At 40.9% G+C, this 21,548-nt stretch overlaps 1 protein-coding gene across 8 annotated transcripts in view; it reads right to left on the bottom strand.

Annotated features, from left to right (window-relative positions):
- LOC121284757 (double-stranded RNA-specific editase 1-like) overlaps positions 1 to 21,548 on the bottom strand; it is a 300,748-nt gene that overhangs the window by 107,137 nt on the left and 172,063 nt on the right. For 5 of the 8 annotated variants that reach the window (XM_041200321.1, XM_041200325.1, XM_041200319.1 and 2 more), the window contains one exon: positions 4,618 to 4,659. The exons of the other annotated variants lie outside the window; for them this stretch is intronic. In XM_041200321.1, the coding sequence (XP_041056255.1) occupies positions 4,618 to 4,659 (42 nt within the window). The remainder of the gene's footprint in view (positions 1 to 4,617; positions 4,660 to 21,548) is intronic. 8 annotated transcript variants of the gene reach the window in all.

Raw genomic sequence — 21,548 nt, forward strand, 5'->3', positions numbered from 1 at the left:
ACACTAGTGTTGGAAGTCACATCTGCCACAAAAGGAAGATGGTTGTGAGCTGGAGGACCATCACCTCAGCCCCAGAAGATCACTACAGGAGTTGCTTAGTGCTCTAGGCCCAGTTATCTTCATTTGCTTCAATAACGGCCTTCCCCTCCAATATAAAGTCAGAATTCCAACTATTCACTGATTTCACAGTAATCAACTCCATTTGGAATTCTTGAAACAATGAAGCAGACCATAATTGGAGAGAGCATTGGTGAATGCTTCATTATAAGTGCAATTGAAATGGAGACTAGAACATAATTTTAAAAGAAATGGGATAAATACTTGATAATGATGAATCTAAAAGCATCGAGAAAATGGGGTTACTGGAACAGCATGAAAACTAGCACAGAGATACAAATAACTTTCACCTATGCTATAATTTCTATCATTGTGCGAAAACTTTGAGTTTTCGGGATAGAATTGTGGATGCTGAGCAGAGGCAAGGATAATATGCCATTTAAGAATGCCGAAGCATAGAGCCTTTGAGTTTGTTGCCCCTTTGAGTAATCTCTGTTTGGCACTAGGCTGTATATCCCACCCCCCCACACCCAAACCCACCCTGCCCTCTCTCCACCCTGGGCGCTGACCTCTTCCCTGCCTCCATTGTTCCCTCTTTCCCTGCATTACCCACTCCCATGCCTGGTGTTCCTCTCTTCCCCTGTTCAAGGGTGGCCTGGTTCTCAGAACATCTCACACAGTAGTAGCTGTTGTGAAACCTTGAGCAAAAGACACTCATCCACAGGGGACCCAAACAATATAGAAAATTCGAAACATTTCTAGTTTTTTTTTTAAAAAATTCATTCATCGGGTGTGGGCTTCGATGGCTGGGCCAGCATTTATTGCCCATCTCTAGCTGCCCTTGAGAAGGCAGTGGTGACCTGCCTTCCTGAACCGCAGCAATCCATGTGTTGTAGGTACACTCACAGTGCTGTTAGGAAGGGAGTTCCAGGGTTTTGACCCAGCAACAGTGAAGGAACGACGATATATTTCCCAGTCAGGATGGTGGGTGACTTGAAAGGGAACTTCTAGGTGGTGGTGTTCCCATGTGTCTGCTGTCCTTGTCCTTCTAGATAGTAGTGGTCGTGGGTTTGGAAGGTGCTGTCTAAGGAGCCTTGGTGAATTCCTGCAGTGCATCTTGTAAATGGTACACACACTGCTGCTGCTGTGTGTCGGTGGTGGAGGGAGTGAATGTTTGTTGCTGTGGTGTCAATCAAGCGGGCTGCTTTGTCCTGGATGGTGTCGAGCTTCTTGAGTGTTAAGGGAGCTGCACTCATCCAGGCAAGTGGGGGGTATTACATCACACTCCTGACTTGTGCCTTGTAGATGTTGGAGAGGCTTTGGGGAGTCAGGAGAGAGGTTACTCGTCACACTATTCCTAGCCTCTGACCTGCTCTTGTAGCCACAGTATTTATATGGCTAGTCCAGTTCAGTTTCTGGTCCATGGTAACCCCCATGATGTTGTTAGTGGGGGATTCAATGATATATAGTCAGAACAAAACCAGGGTCAACTTGTATGCAGAGTAGAAAAGACGAACCACCAGTACTGGTGTGGGTGGTTGCCATTTTGAAATGTGGGAAAAAACAAACACTGGTAATTAAAATTAACTCAATATGTCACGTTTTATTTAATAAAATGATTCTACAAGAATAGTCTGAACCCCAATCATAACATGATTTTACCTGCGTCTGATGATTAATCGCTTGAAACTGATATTTTAGCATCGAGGTCTTTTGTACGTCTGTGTGATCTTGGTCTTCTGCCGCAATATTAGACAGTCTCATTCCATAAAGCAGCTACACCAATTAACAATTGCTCCAAAATCTTTGCTGGACTCAGGGTTTGATTTGGCCCACTAAGTGCATATTTACATGCTGCATTTCTGGTGACGATGAAACCATTCTGACGACACGGTCTCAACATTGCACCAGTGACTGGGGCATCTTCTTCAAGTCGGATTCCTCCTCCTTCCATTCTCGCACCAGTTTTTCACAAACACCAAATTCCCTCGATGCAGCGGAGTTATTTGACAAGTTAGCAAACGTTACAACTTTTAACTTGAAACCAGCTTCATGCTTCATTTTTTTTTTGCAAGAGGACCCATTTCTGTTCATCGGTTGCCATGCCCAGTCGGCTCTGTGCGAACGTATCTTAAATTCCTGCAGCCTGTATCGACTGCTTAATTTCATGCGCCAATTTATAAGGCAAGAATAATCCCGAATATGTACTTCTGAGCTGAAAAATTGCAGCTGACTCCTAATGTAACAGTAGCCCTAAACGTACGTTTGTTAGCTAAAAATTGGGGTGGGAGGGGGAGTCGACTTCCACGTCGAATAAAGGCCAAAACATGCATTTTGGCATTAATAAAATAGGGTCATCTTATACACCGAGATCTGTGGTAGTCACTCAAATTAGAAAGATTATAATTACAACTATCAACAAAATAATTATCATGATATTTAAACTAAGATTAAAGTTCACAGAGATAAACTTAAATAATACAAGTCAGATGTGGGGTGACTTTATACGAATCCACAGAAAATCTGCAACCAAAAAGTTTCTTTTAACAATTAATGCTGCTGATTACCATTTCAACTAAATCTAAGTTGAAGTCAATAAGTTTGGGAAGAGCAAAGACAAAATTTCAGAAATAATACTGCAATTATGTAAAAATGACTCAAATTTTGTTATTTCAAGATGCAAAATCTAATTTTGTCACCCATTTCCATCCAAATCCATTTCTTCACCCTCCTCAATTTCACTTGGGCTTCTTGCAGCCCAAAACCTATTACTTTTATTCCCAACTTGCTTATAATTGTTCCAAATTTGTTTGCTTTTGTCATTTTCAAGCCCAGTCGTCAAGTCAACCTTCATTTTATCCCAAAACTACCTGGTTAGGCTATGAGTTTCTGAGAAAAAGTATAGAGAGGTATTTCAGCATCTACAGGAAAGGGCTAAGTACCTCAAAATTATTAATTTAAGGCGTTGCTGAAGTAATTTCGAAGATATTAAGCACTACAAAAGTTAGCGGACAGCTCACTAAGGCTGTGTAGCCCAAACCCCTGTGATTGTGACCTGGTCTCATGATCCCCAGCAGGAAGTGGAAATTAGAATGTCCCTCCAAATATCTAGTCTCAGGCTACCATTCAAACATGCAGTCTCAGAGGTCAATGAAGAGCTAGGAGAACCACACTGTTTCTGCAACACAGCCTGGGGACAGTTCTGTTTCCCTCAAGATCACAATCCCCTATAGTAGATATTTCCCCAATATGGAACAATGGGAGGTTTACAGGAGAACTCATCTAATGCAGGGCCTTGCATGAGAAAGGAGGGATCACCAGATGAGGCCAGCTGTTGCACAAGGCCTAGATTATGAGTTTCTACCAGTTAACAGATTTCACTTTTCTCAGCATGACCAATACAGCTATCTCCAGATGAAAAACTATTTCCACAGTACTCTGCAGACTGCAACATGAACCCATTCCCTTGAAATTTTCAGTCAACTCCAACAACTTTCAGCTGAATCACATCCAACACACTTACCATACACACCTCTGTAATAGGACAGTATAAGGTTTGGAGAGGGGAGCCAGGGATCAAAACCTAAACTAACTGTTAAGGGAGAAGAATTGGCAAGACATGAAGTCAGGTCTCAACCAATTTTTAAAACTTCATTCAAGGGATGTGGTCTTCGTTGGCTGGGTCAGCATTTATGAACATGAATATGAAGAGAGTGGGAGTGAAGTCAAAAAAAGCAATTAGAAAGGCAAAGCGAAACTATGAAATTAAATTATCAAGGAACATTAAAAAAATTCCACAGGCACATAAGTAAAGTTTGAATGGGAACAGGGTCACTCAGAGTCAGGATAAAATTACAGGCAGCAGTAACAAAATGGCAGAAATATGACTTTGCTTCAGTATTTACCAAAGAGATGCATCGGGGGAAATGGCAGATGAGGTTAGAAATAGTATAACCACATTTAAAAGAGAGGGAAATATTAAATGAACTAATTAAACTCAAGAGGACAAAACCTCTGGTACAGGCAGATTGCATTAGGGAATTTTAAAAGAATTTAGGAAAGATACAGCAGAGACATTATTACACATATTTAATAATTCATCCGGGCAAAAAGTTTAAGCACCAGAGGACTAGCAGATGACGTTAAACCTACATTTAAGAAGGAAGATAGAACATGTATACGGAACTGCAGAGAAGTCAGCTTAATTTTGCTGGGAGGAAAATAGTGGAATCCCTAATAAAGGAGAAAATAGAAAAAAACATAGAGAAACCAAAAATATCATAAATTGTCAGTGTGGATTTCAAAAGAGAAAGTCTTGTTTGACCAGCCTCACTGCTTTCTTTGAAGAGTTAACAGAAGGAGCAGACAAAGGTAACACAATATCTGTAACATCTAGGTTTCCATGACTTTCGATAAGGTCAATACAGAGGAAGATGACAACAAAATGCAAGACAACATTAATAACCTTGCAAAGAGGCGTATATATTGAAATTCATTTGCCAATTACACAAGTGTCCAGTATTACATTTTGGAAAGATAAATAAGGTGGTCACACATTACCTGGAAACTGAAAACCTAAAAGGGCTGGTGCAGTCAAGGGGTCTGAAAGTAAATACACAAAGTAGTGACACAGGTTAGTAAGGCCATAAAAAAAGGGCAACCAACCCTAAGGTTTATTTCTAGGACGATAGAATTGAAAAATAGAGAAGTTATGCTAAACTTGTACAGAACCTTAGATCACACTTGAGAGTATGGAGGCACTGGAGAATGTGGAAAAATGATTTACAAGAATGATACTAGAACTGCAAGGTTGTACATATCAGGAATGGATAAGCAGGTTGGGTTTCTTTTCTCTTGAAAACAGAAGGCTGAGGGATCTCATTATGAAAGGTAGATGCAGAGGGAGCATTTCCATTTGTGAAGAAGAATGAAAGTAGGCATAGATTAGTACAGCACAGAAGAAAACTATTTGGTCCATCGAATCTGCGCTGACATTTTTGAAAGATCCAGTTAGGCACACTCCCTGCTCTTTCCCCATAGCCCTGCAACTTTTTTCCCCTCCTTCAAGCATTTACCCAATTTCATCTTGAAGGCGAGTACTGAATCTGTATCCACCATCATATCTGGCAGTGCATTCTAAATTCCAACCATTCATTGCATGAAAAAAGTCTTTTGCATTGTCTCTGGTTCTTTGGCCAATCATCTTATATCTGTGTTCTCTCATTATGATCCTTCACCACCTGAAACAGTTCCTCTTTATTTATTTTACCTAAACCCTTCACGATTTTAAATCCCTCTAGAACCTTAACCTTCTCTTCTTTAAAGACAACAAATCCAATTTCTCTGATCTATCCATGTAACTGTAATCCTTCATCTTTAGAACCAGTCAGTAAATCTTTTCTGTTGCCTCTTCATAGCCTTCACATCCTCCTGAGGCCGTTATTAGATGGTCACCTAGAAATCGAATCGGGAATTCAGAAGAAGTTTCTTGATCCAGAGAGAGGTGAGAATGTGGAACTCACTTCCACAGGGAATAGCTGAGGCAAATAATATCAATGCATTTAAGAGAAAACTAGATAAGCATACAAGGGAGAAATAAATTGTCGGTTATGTCAGTAATTTATATTTATGTAGCACCTTCAAGGTAATAAAATGTCCCAAGGTTCTTCACAGGAGGTTATAAAGCAGAATTAGACTAAATTAAACATCAAGGCACATAAGACAATATTAGGACATATGGCCAAAAACTTGGTCAAAGAAGTAGGTTTCAAAGAATGTCTTAAATGAAGAATGAGAGGTAGAGAGGGAAAGATTAAGTGAAAGAGCTCCAGAGCTTAAGGCCTAGGCAATTAAAGATGCGGCCACCAATGATGGAGCAATTAAAATCGGTGATGCCGAAGAGGTCAGAATTAGATGAATACGGATACGTCGAAGGGTTTTGGGGATGGAGGATATTACAGAGGTAGGGAGGGCCATGAAGGAATTAGAAAACAAGGGTGAGAATTTTAAAATCAAGGCATTGCTTGACCAGGAGCCAATGTAGATCAGCGAGCACAGAGGTGATAAGTGAATGTGATTTAAATGCGAGTAAGGGCACAGGCAGCAGAGTTTTGTATGACCTCAAGTTAGAGAGAGATGCAACTAGAAGGATGGGAGGAGACTCGAGTGGAGCATAAACACTGGCATGGAAGGGTTAGGCTGAATGGCCTGTTTCCGTGCTGCATATATTAGATAATATGATGTAATTCTCCGAATCCTGCTTTTGTGTCCTTTATTTCACTTTGACATGGAATCAAATATTCTGACACTTCCTGGTTCAGGCTCTGCACTGCTTATTAACAATTATTTAATCTGACTGCATTTAATCACTTGTCTTCTACACAAGTCCCAGGTGCTCTGTGGAGGGCACTGTGCCATTCTGGCTCCCTAATTTCAATGCATTTCAAATCCTTAATTCGCTCCATCCTGCATTCAAATTCACATTTCAGATGGAACAGTCTTACTCATTCCCTTGTTCAACATGCCAGATCAGATCACTGTTCAGTGTGTCTCATGCAAACTCGCAAATGGGCCAATGGTCACCAGTTTCAGACCTGAAAAGCGCTTGGCCTACCTTAAACAACCCTGGAAAGGCAAAGTATTTCAAAAATTTAGGCAAGTTAAGCAAGCCGTTTCATGCTGCTACTATGCAGTGGTTACGTAAGTGGTATTTTCCACTAACAGAACGCTGCCATCAGTTCAAAAGGACCTTCTGCCTACCACACAGTTGAACAACATTATGTATGAATTTCAGTGCTGGTGCAATATCAGGTATGTAGTCCCTACATCCAAGTGACTGGCTGATCAAATCAAACAGCACATTCCTTCGATTGTTTGTAATAGGCAGAATACAGGCTGCACTCAACAAGCCGGTGCATGCAAAATGCAAAACAAAACATCTACAATTGAAAGCTATTCTGTGATTGTTTAGCAAGTGCTGCCCAATCAACCAATTTAAGATAATCAGTCGAGCTCATAACATGGCTCATTTACACTTGCTAGAAGCAACATATATTCATACCCAGGGACCCTCTCCTCTGCAAATAAAAGGATGTTCAAGCTTTGTGCTTTTTTCTGAATTTAGCGGGAGCTTGAGGGGCCTATAGTTCCCCATTGCTTTCTCCATGGCAACACCTTGGTCAATCAGAGTCGACTTGTCAGCTAATCCGCACTGCTTTTCTCCTGTAGTATAAATTGCTGTGATCGTTTGAAATTTGGCATTCTTGCATTTGTCCTGATGAGTGCAAGATGAGAAGCTTCGGCAACCGGTGTCTCTCTTCAGCAATATTCCAATATAAAATCTCGCAGAAAGTCTGCGAGCAACCAAGTGAAATGAATGAATGGCACAATTTGTTCGCCACCAGAGCAGAATTGGCCCAATGTAGGCAAGAACCCAAAAATACATGAATATGGCATAATTAAGATAAATAGTTCATTTATAAAGAATATATCATCAATATTCGACAACAAAATCCCCCAAGCCTGATTTCCAAGTAGCTCAATTCTGTCCAAGATTATACGAGAATGGTCAAATGATACAGAGTAACTCAAAAACATGAACCAGCTGTAGGTTTTATCATGTGCTGGCCTGTGCACTTTTTGAACTGGTCTGAGTAGTTTCCTGACAACTTCCAAAGGAGGTTCTGTTGCAGTGTCGTACAAATGATATGTTGCTGAACCAAACTATTTTTCCTTTGACCATGCAGAATTGCTCCATAGAATTTTAGCTTCTGGATTGTGTGCTGTGAAAAAATGGCAGTATAGTGCTCATATTTCTTAAGATAGACATCCTGCATAAGCTATCATTTGCACTGAAGCCAAGGGTTATAGATGTTAGAGCAGAGAATTGGAGTAATTTGCGTTTTACCCCTGTGCACTGAAGTGAAGGACACATTAAAGTGCTAAACACTGAAACAAAGTCCTTTGTTAGGTGTGCCTGACTTATGCACACTGGACCACAAATATATAAAACCAACTACGATCTGCGTGCTGAAATTATAGAAGGATGCAAGATAATAGAAAATATCACTCAAATGGGCAAAATTCCTTGGTAATAGTTTGAGCCATTAAAATACATCCAAAATTGTTCATCTCTGTGAAGCCTATATCTTTTTTTTTAAAACGGAGCCTCTTTAGGCAGCATGTACAATTGCTGCCTACAGATTCGGTGATAAGTTGGACTGTACTGTATTTCAAACACTGTTAATCAGAGAGCTGTCAGCTTGCATGTCATCTAGAGCACAGAACAGGAAAGTAATGGTGCAATTGGACACAGGTCAGCAACTCATTCAATAAAGGCATATTTTTAAAACTGTCATACATTGGGCAGAAGCCATGTTGTCTAAATGCCAAACTGCCTGTGCCTCCACACTGCCCTTTGCATCGACAAAGCATTTTTTATCTGCAAATCTTGACATTTAATTTATTGTTTTTAAATGCTGGATTCATATTAGTATTGCACCTTGGATTGTGATCATGCTATATTAAGTTTTGCTCACCGAATCACCTCTCTCCCACTCCACCACAAACCCGATCACTCCCCTTGTCCCAACACCTATTGATAACATCAATCCTATAACATCATTTTCAGAATCAGCAACTTCTCCAAATAAAGCTTTGCTATTCATATTTCATGTACAGAATGCGGTTCTTCCACTTTTTAAAACTCATCTCTCTGGATATACTTGTGGCACAACCCATTCCCAAATTAGGATTCAGGTGCTCTGCTCCCAGCCATCAACCAATACCACTTTGTCACTGGTGGTAGGGCAGGAAAAGGTGAACTGGCATCTTCTGTCACCTTAAGTATAGGCCTGAAATTCATGGGAGAACATTTATTTTGTGGGTAAGAGTGTCACTGAATCCTATTGTTTTCAAATCATTGACATTGTATATTTGAATATCAATTTAGCACTCAATATCTCAAAAATTACCAAATACCCAAGAACCCAATTCTGCCACTATGCTCTTCTCTATTTGACCAACTGCCATACATTGACCACTTAAAAAAAGTCTGACAAGACTGGCAGAGTTTTGACCTCCAATCAAGCAATGCTTAGTCATACTTTTATCCAATGTAACAGAATAGTGACTTTGCAGTTTTGAATGACTCTTTTCCACAGTAGTTAATGAACAGACGGGGCCCAAACTTCAATCTCCAAGCAGACCTCAGTCAACTTTCAAAATCAAAGCTCAGGAGTTAAACATTCATGACATATCAGTAATTTCAGCCATAATTTAACTGAATGGCTCGAGAGACTTTAGCTCCTACATTGTACTCGCACCAACAATGTTCATTCACAAGGATGCAATGAACTTGTCCACTTTGGCAGGAAGAATAGACAAACAGTATACTATTTAAATGGAGACAGATTGCAGAACTTAGTGGTACAGGGGGATCTGGATATCCTGATACATGAATCACAAGAAGTTAGTTTGCAGGTAAAGCAAGTGATTTGGAAGGCAAATGGAATGTTGGAATTGATTACATGGGAATGGAACATAAAAGTAGTGAAGTTTTACTGCAGCGGTACAAGGGCTTGGTAAGACCACATCTATGTATAGTTTTGGTCTCCTTACTGAAAGTATAATTATATTCGAAGCAGTTCAGAGAAGGTTCACTCAATTCATTTCTGGGGTGAGGGGTTTATCTTATGAGGAAGGGTTGAGCAGGTTGGGCCTGTACCCATTGGAGTTTAGAAGATTGAGAGGTGATCCTACTGAAACATGATATCCTGAGGGGATTTGATTGAGTAGATACCAGGTGAATGTTTCAACTTGTGGGAGAGACTAGAACGAGGGGACACAGTTTAAGAATAAGAGGCCCATTGATTAAGGAGGAGATGGGGAGCATTTTTTCTCCGAGGCTTGTTAGTCTGTGGAATTCTCTGTCCCAGAAAGCATTGCAGACTGGGTCATTGAATCTATTCAAGGCAAAGTTAGTTAGATTTTTGATAGACAAGGGGAGTCAAGGATTATGGCAGGGCAGATGGCAAGTGGAGTTGAAACCACAACCAAATCAGCCATGATCTTATTGAATGACAGAGCAGGCATGAAGGGCTGAATGGCCTACTCCTAACCAGCCCTCCTTTATTCATTGCCTTATCTTGGACAAGTAGCTACAGGGTGAGCCTGATCAAAACTGGCTCACTGAGGGAAATTCCTTCCTTTTCTCTCACTAATGCCATCCTGCACAGTTACATATTTCATCATGTGCTCAACCTAAATACCTAGAAAGACTCGAAAAATTGTGGCCTTTTTCAGAAAAGGGAGGGTAAGAAAGAGAAGCTAAAAAATGTTTTGAAGATAATTAAAGGCTTCAGGAGGGCAAATAATAATGGATTGCTTGCAATAGTTGATGAATTATTAGAATAAATGTTTTCACACAAAGGGTTATTAGAATTTGAGATGTTTGTTCTACAAGCAGCTATGAAGTCAAAAACATAATTTGCAAAGAAATTGGTTAAGTAATTGAATCAGAAAACATTAAAGAATACAGGAAAATTTGATTAAAATAGCTAGCTCAGGTACAAGTTAGCAATGGATTATGTGATGGCTAAATAACCTCCCCTTCTACCTTTAATTTCTAGGATGAGGAGCAATAGAGTGAGGATAAAGGAAAGGCATTTCAGTAGAAGGTGGTACTAAGCAATGTATGGAGAAGGAAGCAAGAGGAGAATCAATAAGGTATGACAATCTTGCGGGAGAGGTGGTGGAGAGAGGGAGCTGTTCATTCATGGCTAAAGTGCTTGAGATACGCTAATATATGATTTAGAGATAAGTGCCACATTGTCTCCAAAAGACCCAGGAGAGATTCACCTGCCCTTAAGCGTCAGCAAAAAAACCTGGATAAGGCTCAAGAAACTTTAGGTGAGCTTTGATGATAAGAGGCTAGGAAGCATTGGAGAAGCTGCAAACTTTACATGCTAGTTGTGGGTGGGTGAGTGTGGGGGGGGGGGGGGGGGGGGGGGGGGGGCGTGCACGGTGAAGGAGACAGAGTTGGGGGGGGGGGCACGGTGAAGGAGAGACAGAGTTGACTTTAGAAATTGAATCTTTGAACTCCTTACATACTCAGGGTGAGGATGTTGGTTGTTGGAGAGAATGGTCAGAGAAGTTGGCTTCTTGTGGAGATGATCAGCCAGAGGTAGACTGCCGCAATTGGACTGACACAGGTTCTGGATAATACATCATGTACATTCCTGCCAGATTGATGGCTTTAATCTAGAGTGTCATATATGCAATGACCACCTGATTAAGACTGCCAAGTATGTTCAAAACATTTAAAAGGTCAGCCACTCTATAGGATTCTCCATCCATCCCCACACAGATCTTATTTGTGCACGAAGACCCATCTCCACACAGAATATTTTATTTGTACATGAAGATTGAATAAAAGAAAGAATTATACCCATTCTACTAAGTGAAAAATACCAGAATATTTCAAATAAATTGAAGCTTTATTTATATGGTATTTAATAATCAAAAATGCTCAACTTCTTCTAAATAAGAGAATCCTAAAAATATAATGCCATGAATATCTGAACCTACCAATGCTTTACAACCATATGTGCCCAAGTGGTGATCAGTATACCTCAAACAGGTTTCAATATATAATGGTTATAGAAACAGAGTGCTTGCGCATCCGCAAACAAATCCCACACTTGTGCCTTCACCCCTTCCTCTCCCTCTCAGAGCTATGATGGGTTCCTCTTGTCCACATCTTCTACCCCAACTGTCTCCATCACCAAACACAGCTTCCGCCACCCTCCCCTCCCAGCATATATTCGTGAAACCCTGATTGATTCTTCCATCACCCCCAGCATCAGAACCCTTCTCATGCAAGTGCAGGAGATGCAACATCTGCCCTTTCATCTCCTTTCTTCTCACCATCCAAGTCCCCAAATACTTCTTCCAGGTGAAACAACAATTCACTTGAACTTCTTTAAATTTAATACACTGTACTCACTGCTCACAATGCGGTCTCTCGCTACATTTGGGCAACCAAATGCAGATGTGATCAGTTTGCTGCCCAATTCTGTTCAGACTGCAAGTATGACCCTAAGCTTTGGATCACTTGCGATTTTAAATCTCTGTCCCAATCCCACTGTGACCTCAGTCTCAAACACTGTTCAATGAAGTTCAAGAGACGCTCAAGGAACACCACCACTTCAGAAACTTCTGGACTTGGCACTGACTTCAACCATTTCAGATCATAACCATTGCCCCTTTTTATTGGACAGCAAGTGCTGGTAATGGTTCGTCTGTTGCCATTTACTGCTCTTCCACACGAGTGGTTTTCAAATTCAGATCCACAGAGATCCTCCAGTGGGGAGGACTGGCCTTACAGGCAGGCGTGGTTTCTAAATTTACTGATGATACGAAGATAGGTAGGAAAGTAAGTTGTGAAGAGGGCATAAGGAAGCTACAAAAGGATATTGGTAGGTTAGGTGAATGGGCAAAGATCTGGCAAATGGAGTATAATGTGGGAAAATGTGAGGTTGTCCATTTTGGCAGGACAAAAAAAATGATCTAAATGGTGAGAGATTGCAGAGCTCTGAGATGCAGAGGGATCTGGGTGTCCGAGTGCATGAATTGCAAAAGGTTAGCATGCAGGTGCAGCATGTAATTAACAAAGCTAATAGAATGTCATCATTTATTGTGAGGGGAATTGAATACAAGAGTAGGGAGATAATGCTTCAGTTACTCAGGGCATTGGTGAGACCACATCTCTTGAGTACTGTGAACAGTATTGGTCTCCTTATTTAAGGAAAGATGTAAATGCATTGGAAGCAGTTTAGAGAAGGTTTACTAGACTAATACCTGGAATAAGCGGGTTGTCTTATGAGGAAAAGCTAAACAGGCTAGGCTTGTATCGCTGGAGTTTAGAAGAGTAAGAGGCGACTTGACTGAAACCTTCAAGGTCCTGAGGGGTCTCAACAGAATGGATGTGGAGAGGATGTTTCTTGTGGGAAAATCAAGGGATTGGGGCCACTGTTTAAAAATAAGGGATCGCCCAATTAAGACAGAGGTGAGGAGAAATTTTTCTGAGGCCTGCGGGATTTTGGAATTCTCTTCCTCAAAAGGTGTTTGAGGCAGAGTCTTTGAATATCTTTAAGGCAGAAGTAGATAGATTCTTGATAAGCAAGGGTGTGAAAGGTTATCGGGGTAGGCAGGAATGTGAAGTTGAGGTTAAAATGAGATCAGCCATGATTTTGAATTGAATAGGCATTACTGTATGACAGAGCAGACTCGAGGGGCAGAGTGGCCTACTCCTAATTAATATGTTCATCTTTCTGACCCCTTTCCCTGTCTCTGTTCTACCTGGAAACTGTTATATCTCTAACCTTTTACTTAAAACTGTTACATTTCAAACACTTCCTACAGTGACTACACCAGTGCTTCCCAAGCATTTTCCCGGTGTGACCCCATTTTAATGTTTCAGGCTTCCGTGTGACCCCGGTGTCATGAAGCTATTAATGTGCGTAATATTTTGGAAAATGTTTTTCTTCTAAAATGGAGGTTTAAACTGTGGGTGTGTCTTAATTGGATTAAAGACAGCTAGTCTGGGTGCTTTGATGTGTACTAGTTTTGATATGTGAGAGAGATAGTGTGCATTTGCATTTTTTGAATAGAGCACTCAAGGAGTGGGGTGGAAACTTGACACCTATCTAGCAGATACCAAGCCCATGTGTTTATATTACTAATAAAGTTGGTACTATGAAAGGGGTTTTATTGTTAGAGGGGCTTAGTTCAAAGGCTGGTGAGACAATGAGAATTTGAATTTTGAATTCAATCAGTGGTGGTGGGTATAACTTCAGCAGTTTTCAGGTGTGCAGAGCAGAGGCAAAGTGAGATCAAATGGCAGCTGTCAGCCTCCAGCTGGCTCCACAGCAACCAAAGTAAAAAGAACCTCATTTTGAAATTGTAAGATGAAAATGATTTGCCTGGTGCCTGGTTAAGTCCATGGGTTGCTGCTGCCTTAATGGAGGTTAGTTTGGGAATTTGTTAAAAGTTATGATAGTAGTAATCTGTAACCATATATATATATATATATATTATATATATATATATATATTATATATATATATATATATATATACACACACACTTTTTTTTAAACCTGTGTAAATTAATAAAATGTTTCAGTTTACTGTAAAATCTCGAGAACGGATGGTCTGATTCCTGAATTTAGTGTAGCATCTCAAACATAACATTTAAAATTATAGGTTATGACAGTTGTTTAAAGTTTCCCTCTGGGGTTTTTAAATAACTCTGCGTTACCAACTGCATCGGTCATAACACCAGTCTCAGCTGCTGAGCACCTGGAAGAATGTTAAAAACAAAAAACTGCGGATGCTGGAAATCCAAAACAAAAACAGAAATACCTGGAAAAACTCAGCAGGTTTGGCAGCATCAGCGGAGAAGAACAAAGTTGACGTTTCGAGTCCTCATGACCCTTCAAAGGAACTAAGTAAAAATAGGAGAGGGGAAATATAAGCTGGTTCAAGGTGGGGGGGAGAGAGAAGGGTTATAGAGACAAGCAAGCAGTGATAGGAGCAGATATCCAAAAGATGTCACAGACAAAAGAACAAACAGGTGTTGAAGGTGGTGATATTATCTAAAACAATGTGCTAATTAAGAATGGATAGCAGGACAAGCATGGTACAGATAGCTCTAGTGGGGGTGGGGTGAAATAAGATTAAAAGGGCATAAAAGGTATAGATTTAAAAATAACGGAAATAGTTGGGAAAAGAAAAATCTATATAAATTATTGGAAAAAACAAAAGGGAGGGGGAAGAAACGGAAAGGGGGTGGGGATGAGGAGAGAGTTCAAGATCTAAAGTTGTTGAACTCAATATTCAGTCCGGAAGGCTGTAAAATGCCTGGTTGGAAGATGAGGTGCTGTTCCTCCAGTTTACGTTGAGCTTCACTGGAACAATGCAGCAAGCCAAGGACAGACATGTGGGCAAGAGAGCAGGGTGGAGTGTTAAAATGGCAAGCGACAGGGAGGTCTGGGTCATGCTTGTGGACAGACCGAAGATGTTCCGCAAAGCGGTTGCCCAGTCTGCGTTTGGTCTCTCCAATGTAGAGGAAACCGCATTGGGAGCAACGAATACGGTAGACTAAGTTGGGGGAAATGCAAGTGAAATGCTGCTTCACTTGAAAGGAGTGTTTGGGCCCTTTGACGGTGAGGAGAGAGGAAGTGAAGGGGCAGGTGTTGCATATTTTGCGTTTGCATGGGGAGGTGCTGTAGGTGGGGGTTGAGGAGTAGGGGGTGATGGAGGAGTGGACCAGGGTATCATGGAGGGAACAATCCCTATGGAATGCCGCCGGGGGGGCTGAAGGGAAGATGTGTTTGGTGGTGGCATCATGCTGGAGTTGGCGGAAATGGCGGAGGATGATCCTTTGAATATGAAGGCTGGTGGGGTGATAAGTGAGGACAACAGGGACCCTATCACATTTCTGGGAGGGAGGAGATGGTGTGAGGGCGGATGTGCGGGAGATGGGCTGGACATGGTTGAGGGCCCTGTCAACTACCATGGGTGGCAAACCTCGGTTAAAGAAGGAGGAGGACATGTCAGAGGAACTGTTCTTGAAGGTAGCATCATCAGAACAGATGCGACGGAGGCGAAGGAACTGAGAGAATGGGATGGAGTCCTTACAGGAAGTGGGGTGTGAGGAGCTGTTGTCAAGGTAGCTGTGGGAGTCAGTAGGCTTGTAATGGATATTGGTGGACAGTCTATCACCAGAAATTGAGACAGAGAGGTCAAGGAAGGGAAGGGAAGTGTCAGAGATGGACCATGTGAAAATGATGGAGGGGTGGAAATTGGAAGCAAAATTAATAAATTTTTCCAGGTCCCGACCAGAGCATGAAGCACCACCGAAGTAATCATCGATGTACCGGAGAAAGAGTTGTGGGAGGGGGCCGGAGTAGGACTGGAACAAGGAATGTTCCACATATCCCATAAAGAGAAGGCATAGCTGGGGCCCATGTGGGTACCCATAGCCACACCTTTTATTTGGAGGAAGTGAGAGGAGTTAAAGGAGAAATTGCTCAGTGTGAGAACAAGTTCAGCCAGACGGAGGAGTAGTGGTGGATAGGGATTGTTCGGCCCTCTGTTCGAGGAAGAAGCTGAGAGCCCTCAGAACATCCTGGTGGGGGATGGAGGTGTAGAGGGATTGGACGTCCATGGTGAAGAGGAGGCGGTTGGGGCCAGGGAACTGGAAATTGTTGATGTGACGTAAGGTGTCAGAGGAATCACAGATGTAGGTGGGAAGGGACTGGACAAGGGGAGAGAGAAGGGAGTCAAGATAACGAGAAATGAGTTCCGTGGGTCAGGAACAGGCTGATACGATCGGTCTGCTGGGACAGTCCTATTTGTGGATTTTAGGTAAGAGGTAGAAGCGGGATGTCCGAGGTTGGGCGACTATCAGGTTGGAAGCTGTGGGAGGAAGATCTCCAGAGGAGATGAGGTCAGTGACAGTCCTGGAAACAATGGCTTGATGTTCAGTGGTGGGGTCATGGTCCAGGGAGAGGTAGGAGGAAGTGTCTGCGAGTTGCGCTCAGCCTCCACGAGGTAGATGTGCGCCAGACAACAACAGCACCACCCTTGTCAGCAGGTTTGATGACAATGTTAGGGTTGGACCTGAGAAAACGGAGTGCAGTAAGTTGAGAGAGAGACAGGTTAGAATGGGGGAATGTTTTAGCTCCTCAATGAGTTGTTGGGGGGGCTTCACTCCACTGGGGGCTGTGACCCACCATTTGGGAAGCCTTGCACGACATTACTTCATGAATGATAAAGCACTTTGGAATATCTGGTGGTTGTGAGAGGTGCCATAGAAATGCAAAATTCTTTATCCCCCCCCCATCAATTTGTTTGGTCTACTAAGCATTTCCAGCATTTTCTCTTTTCATCTCAGTTCTTGCTGCTTGATGGATATTTCCACCCAAAGGGTTCTTGTCCAACATGTTAATTTTTAAATACATTACAACCTTAGAAGATCTATTGAAGCTGAAATATTCTAACAGTTCTGTGCATTAGCAGCAGAGCACATGATCTTTTAGTAACATTAAATATTGCACTGTTTCAGCCAGATAGTATTAATTATCACTGCAAGAATGTATGTACCTTCAGAGTTTCTCTAGAATTATGCCACAATATAAAAACCCACTGCTTAATAAAAATAATTATAATAGGTATACAGCATACATGGTGGATATATCAGCTCTTACATAATCAGTTGTGGGACCAAATTTAGTTAATCAAATCAATTAGTAAAGCAACAATAACCAAATATAGCAGTGACAGAAGAAAGTTTTTTTTTAAAAAACGTTTGAGTAATCTACTTTACTCTCTTGAAATGGCCACAAAAGGAATGTTTGAAACACTGATGTTTGCTTGAGTAGTGCTTCATGAAAATTTAAAATAGTAAGTTTGAGAGCTGATGTATTCAGAGGGCTAATTTGGAATTGATAGTCCTTTGGAAACCCCACACATACAGGAAATGTGAACCTATAAAGACCAGTGATAATCCTGTTCTACATTAGAACAGTGACCACATTTCAAAAATACTTTATTGGCTGTGACATGCTATGGCTGTGAAAGGCACTCCATAAATGCAAGTTTGCTTCCTTTCTGCAAATCATATACCAATCACCCTACAATAAAGATCCTCCTCACCTTAAGTGAATTCATCTATTTATAAATTCCTCGTGATTCAAATATGGCAAGTTGTTTTCTGTACCTGAGAATTCTAAGACCCCTGCCAATATAGGAGACATGGGCCTCAGTATTAACACCCTATGACGGATGGGGAGGAAGTGCGGGAGAAGGGTTTGAACCCTGAAATACGGGGAACTTCATTCCCAACCCAATGCATACATGCCTGTCTATAATGTGCAGTGTGAGGGCCCCACCTTGGAGAAGCAGGACACTTCATTAACATATTTTAATCAGGCTTCCACAGCATAATTAGAGTCCAATTTAAATTTAATGACTGCCTGGCAAGACTCCCAGAGCTTGGAATACCTGGTTGCTGTTGGTCCCAGTTTCATAGTGTACTCCTGCAATCCAACTGCAAAGCACTCTTCCCAAAGGTTGTTTGGATGGGGCCTCCTGCTGTAGCGTTTCCCACCTGAATGCCTGCAAGTTAGCTGCCGAGTGGGAAACAGAAGTTACAAAACCAAGAGGTCCAGCCACCAAATTAAGCAGGATTTTTGAGAGTCGCCAGACTCTTCGTCACCTTTCCCCACTCTCTCCCCATAAATATCAGGCTCACTATAGTTGTGGGAGTTTTATCGTCTCTGGCTATGTGGAGACTTTAAACTGCCATTTAACCAGTTTTCCAAAAAAAGTTGAACAAACCCCGAAAACACCAGCTGGAAAGGGTAGAGGATTTCTTTTCTTCTCCAGATCCAAGTGACGTGGATTAATTTCATACAAAATCCATTCTGCCTTCACAATTCAAGTTAATTGCCATGTTTCAGCTTCCTCATAAAAAACAGGATATTCCCATGTTTCTTTTGATGGGGTGGGGAACATTTAACGATTTTAGTTTTGCTGAAGTATAATGTTGAAGACAATTCCTCTCATTATAGATATAACTCAAAGCATCCTAGAGAGAAGCAAACCAAGTTCAGAAGGAGAAAGCACGGGCAGGGAATGCTTGCAAAAACGTTGGTCACAGATACATTAATCAAGCCATGTTCTGAGCTGGGTAGTGCAGTGACGGAACAGAACCATGGCCACAGGCCCGCTTAACCTTTTCTAAAACTGGTCACAAATTTCTCCAACCATTAGATTTTTCCTCAGATTTGACTGAATGGCCAGTATCAGGTCACCAATTAGCAAATTCTCAACTTTATCACCTTGACTGCTGACAGTCTTATAAGCTACACCAATGTACCTCCTTCAAGCAAAGTTTTAAGATATACTACAGGGCTGTAAGTTTTTTTTTCCACTTTGCAACATTTGTATAAACTCAGTGTAGATTAAAGTAATACAGTGGCTTGAATCACGTGATGTGTTCTATACAGACTGCAACATACCCTTGTCAAAGCTGGCTCGATAAGATGGTTAAATGCTTGCCATATCTTTTAATCAATGAAAGAAAAGAATAAATTGTAATTCTATGACAAAGAGGTAGAACATAGTCATTTCATGTCTGCTGTCCCACTGATGTAGGGATACGGAATGAGGTTGGACAGTCCAATAGTGTTGAAAATAAGATCATTTGTGTATACAAGTAGAACTAATTTTCCAGTGAGATATTTTCTTGTATTTCACAAGATTAGAATTCTACCAAATATTAAATAACATCCCAATGTCAAAGCATTTTAATGTCACAATAAATCATGAATCCAAAAGTAATCATTGCACTTTTACAACAATATTTTAGTACTATAAAAGAAAAGTTGGGAAAGGTCCCTTTTTTACCAATGATTAAATACCTCTGTTCAGGATAATCCCAAAATAAATAAAAAAGGATTCACTATGTTCAGTTTTTACAATCTTATTATACTGACATACTCTATTTTTGGACCTTGTGAAGAAAATGTCTAACTAAAATAGCTTCATTGAATGAAATTTGTCCTACAATTTTAGCCACATTTTTAGTAATAGTGATATTGGCTGCAGAACTTTATCAAATTTCTTACATTTACCAAATGCAGTCTTTGAAAAAAATAGATGACTGTAGGCACAACCGGGCAAAAGCAGTTGGTCCAGTGTGTGCATGAACACACAGGGAACAAGCTATCTTTTTTCTCCCCCAAGGTGATCTTTTTAATGTAAACGACTCTACTTACCCTTGATTATGCCCTACAGCAGAAATATTGAAATACTTCATTGAAGTATAGAAACACAAGATCCATGTATGTACAACTTAGACAGATATAAGCAAAACTATGTAACCAAGCAGAACATTACTTTATACTTCCGTTAAACTCGGTGCTGGTTTAAAAGCAAAATTGGTCAAGATCAACAAGAACAATTTCTCTATGACTATGCTAGGAACTGGCCATATTCATCTCAACTACGAATGATAGTTTGAACATTAGCCTGAACAGACTCCACTGAACTTCTTGTTACATAAGTTATCAGCAAAAATTCTGTAGGTCCCTCACATCACCATGGCTCATTAAATCACATTTGGGTAGAAGAGAAAACAATTGAGAATGCAATCGGACTGTAAAAGTGGCACTGAGGGCAAAGTGTTTTCAAGATAGCATGCATGGAGAAGTTACAAGTATTTTCCCCAGAGTTGGAAAAAAGCATGAAAAGATAAATACCGTGGACCATCTAAAGCATGTTAGTGCTGGAAATTTGAACAGCTTAGAAACAATTCATGTGATACACACCATAATACTCCATCAAGGATACCCAGAGTACAAAAAGCACGGATTGGATCTAGGTTCTTCCTACTCAGCCAGAAAGAAATAAAACCTTGACCTTAAGAGAACTTTATACACTAACAATACAAAGTCTCCAGGGTTCCAAACCAACCATTTCAGAAGTTATTTTGTGCTAAGCACTGAACCTCCCTGACTTCTGAGCAACCCTTCTCCGAGTCTGATATCCGTAAATTTAAACAGTAATGCTCCCAACATGTATAGAAATACCTGGAAAAACTCAGCAGGTCTGGCAGCATCGATGGAGAAGAACAAAGTTGACGTTTCGAGTCCTCATGACCCTTCAAGGCAACGCAGTTTTTTGTTTTTATCTCCCAACATTTATCCCTGGGGCATCCTACTTATGACCCTCTTGCCTCCAACTCCTCTAACAAGTAAACTTTGCTTTCTAACTTCTAACTTCTAATTTCTAAGATTTACCCAGGATTCAACAACTTTGCAGTTTAACTGCTGCCCTTGCACTCAAAATGGAATGAAATCCTTTAGAGAAATCTAGATACACTACTACACTGCAAGGTTTACCAACAGCATTTGATTTGGTGCTTCCTCAAATAAATCCAAGAGCTTTGTGAGGAAGGATCTTCCGCTTCTGAAGTGATTTTGACTGCAGGTTCCAAGATTATCTTTAAATTTGCTTCTGATAATCAAGTACACAATTTTATATAGAATCTATACAGAATGTAACAGCATATGTCTTGTTTGTTATCATTTTTATGGGCACCACAAAAGCCAGTTTCACTCTGCTGATGCGTCTTCATAATGATCACCCAAGTCTCTCAAATCTCCCTAGCATCACTCTGGGTTAAACATTCTCAATCCTATTTGATCTATTTGTTTTGAGTCTCACCCGTATCTGCCGAAAAAAAAAGACTGGCATTTTCAAACAGGTTTTGTTGCTCAAGGTAAGCAGAGTCCTACATATGCAACTGTGTTGGGATGAGAATTAATTGCGTAGCTCAGTTGGAGCTCATGTTTGTTCAACTGTTTACTTAAACTGAGATTTTGAAGCTTCTAATGGCAAATGCAAGGAAAGGGAATTTAT

This window comes from Carcharodon carcharias, chromosome 12 (assembly GCF_017639515.1).
Source record: "Carcharodon carcharias isolate sCarCar2 chromosome 12, sCarCar2.pri, whole genome shotgun sequence".
NCBI lineage: Eukaryota > Metazoa > Chordata > Chondrichthyes > Lamniformes > Lamnidae > Carcharodon > Carcharodon carcharias.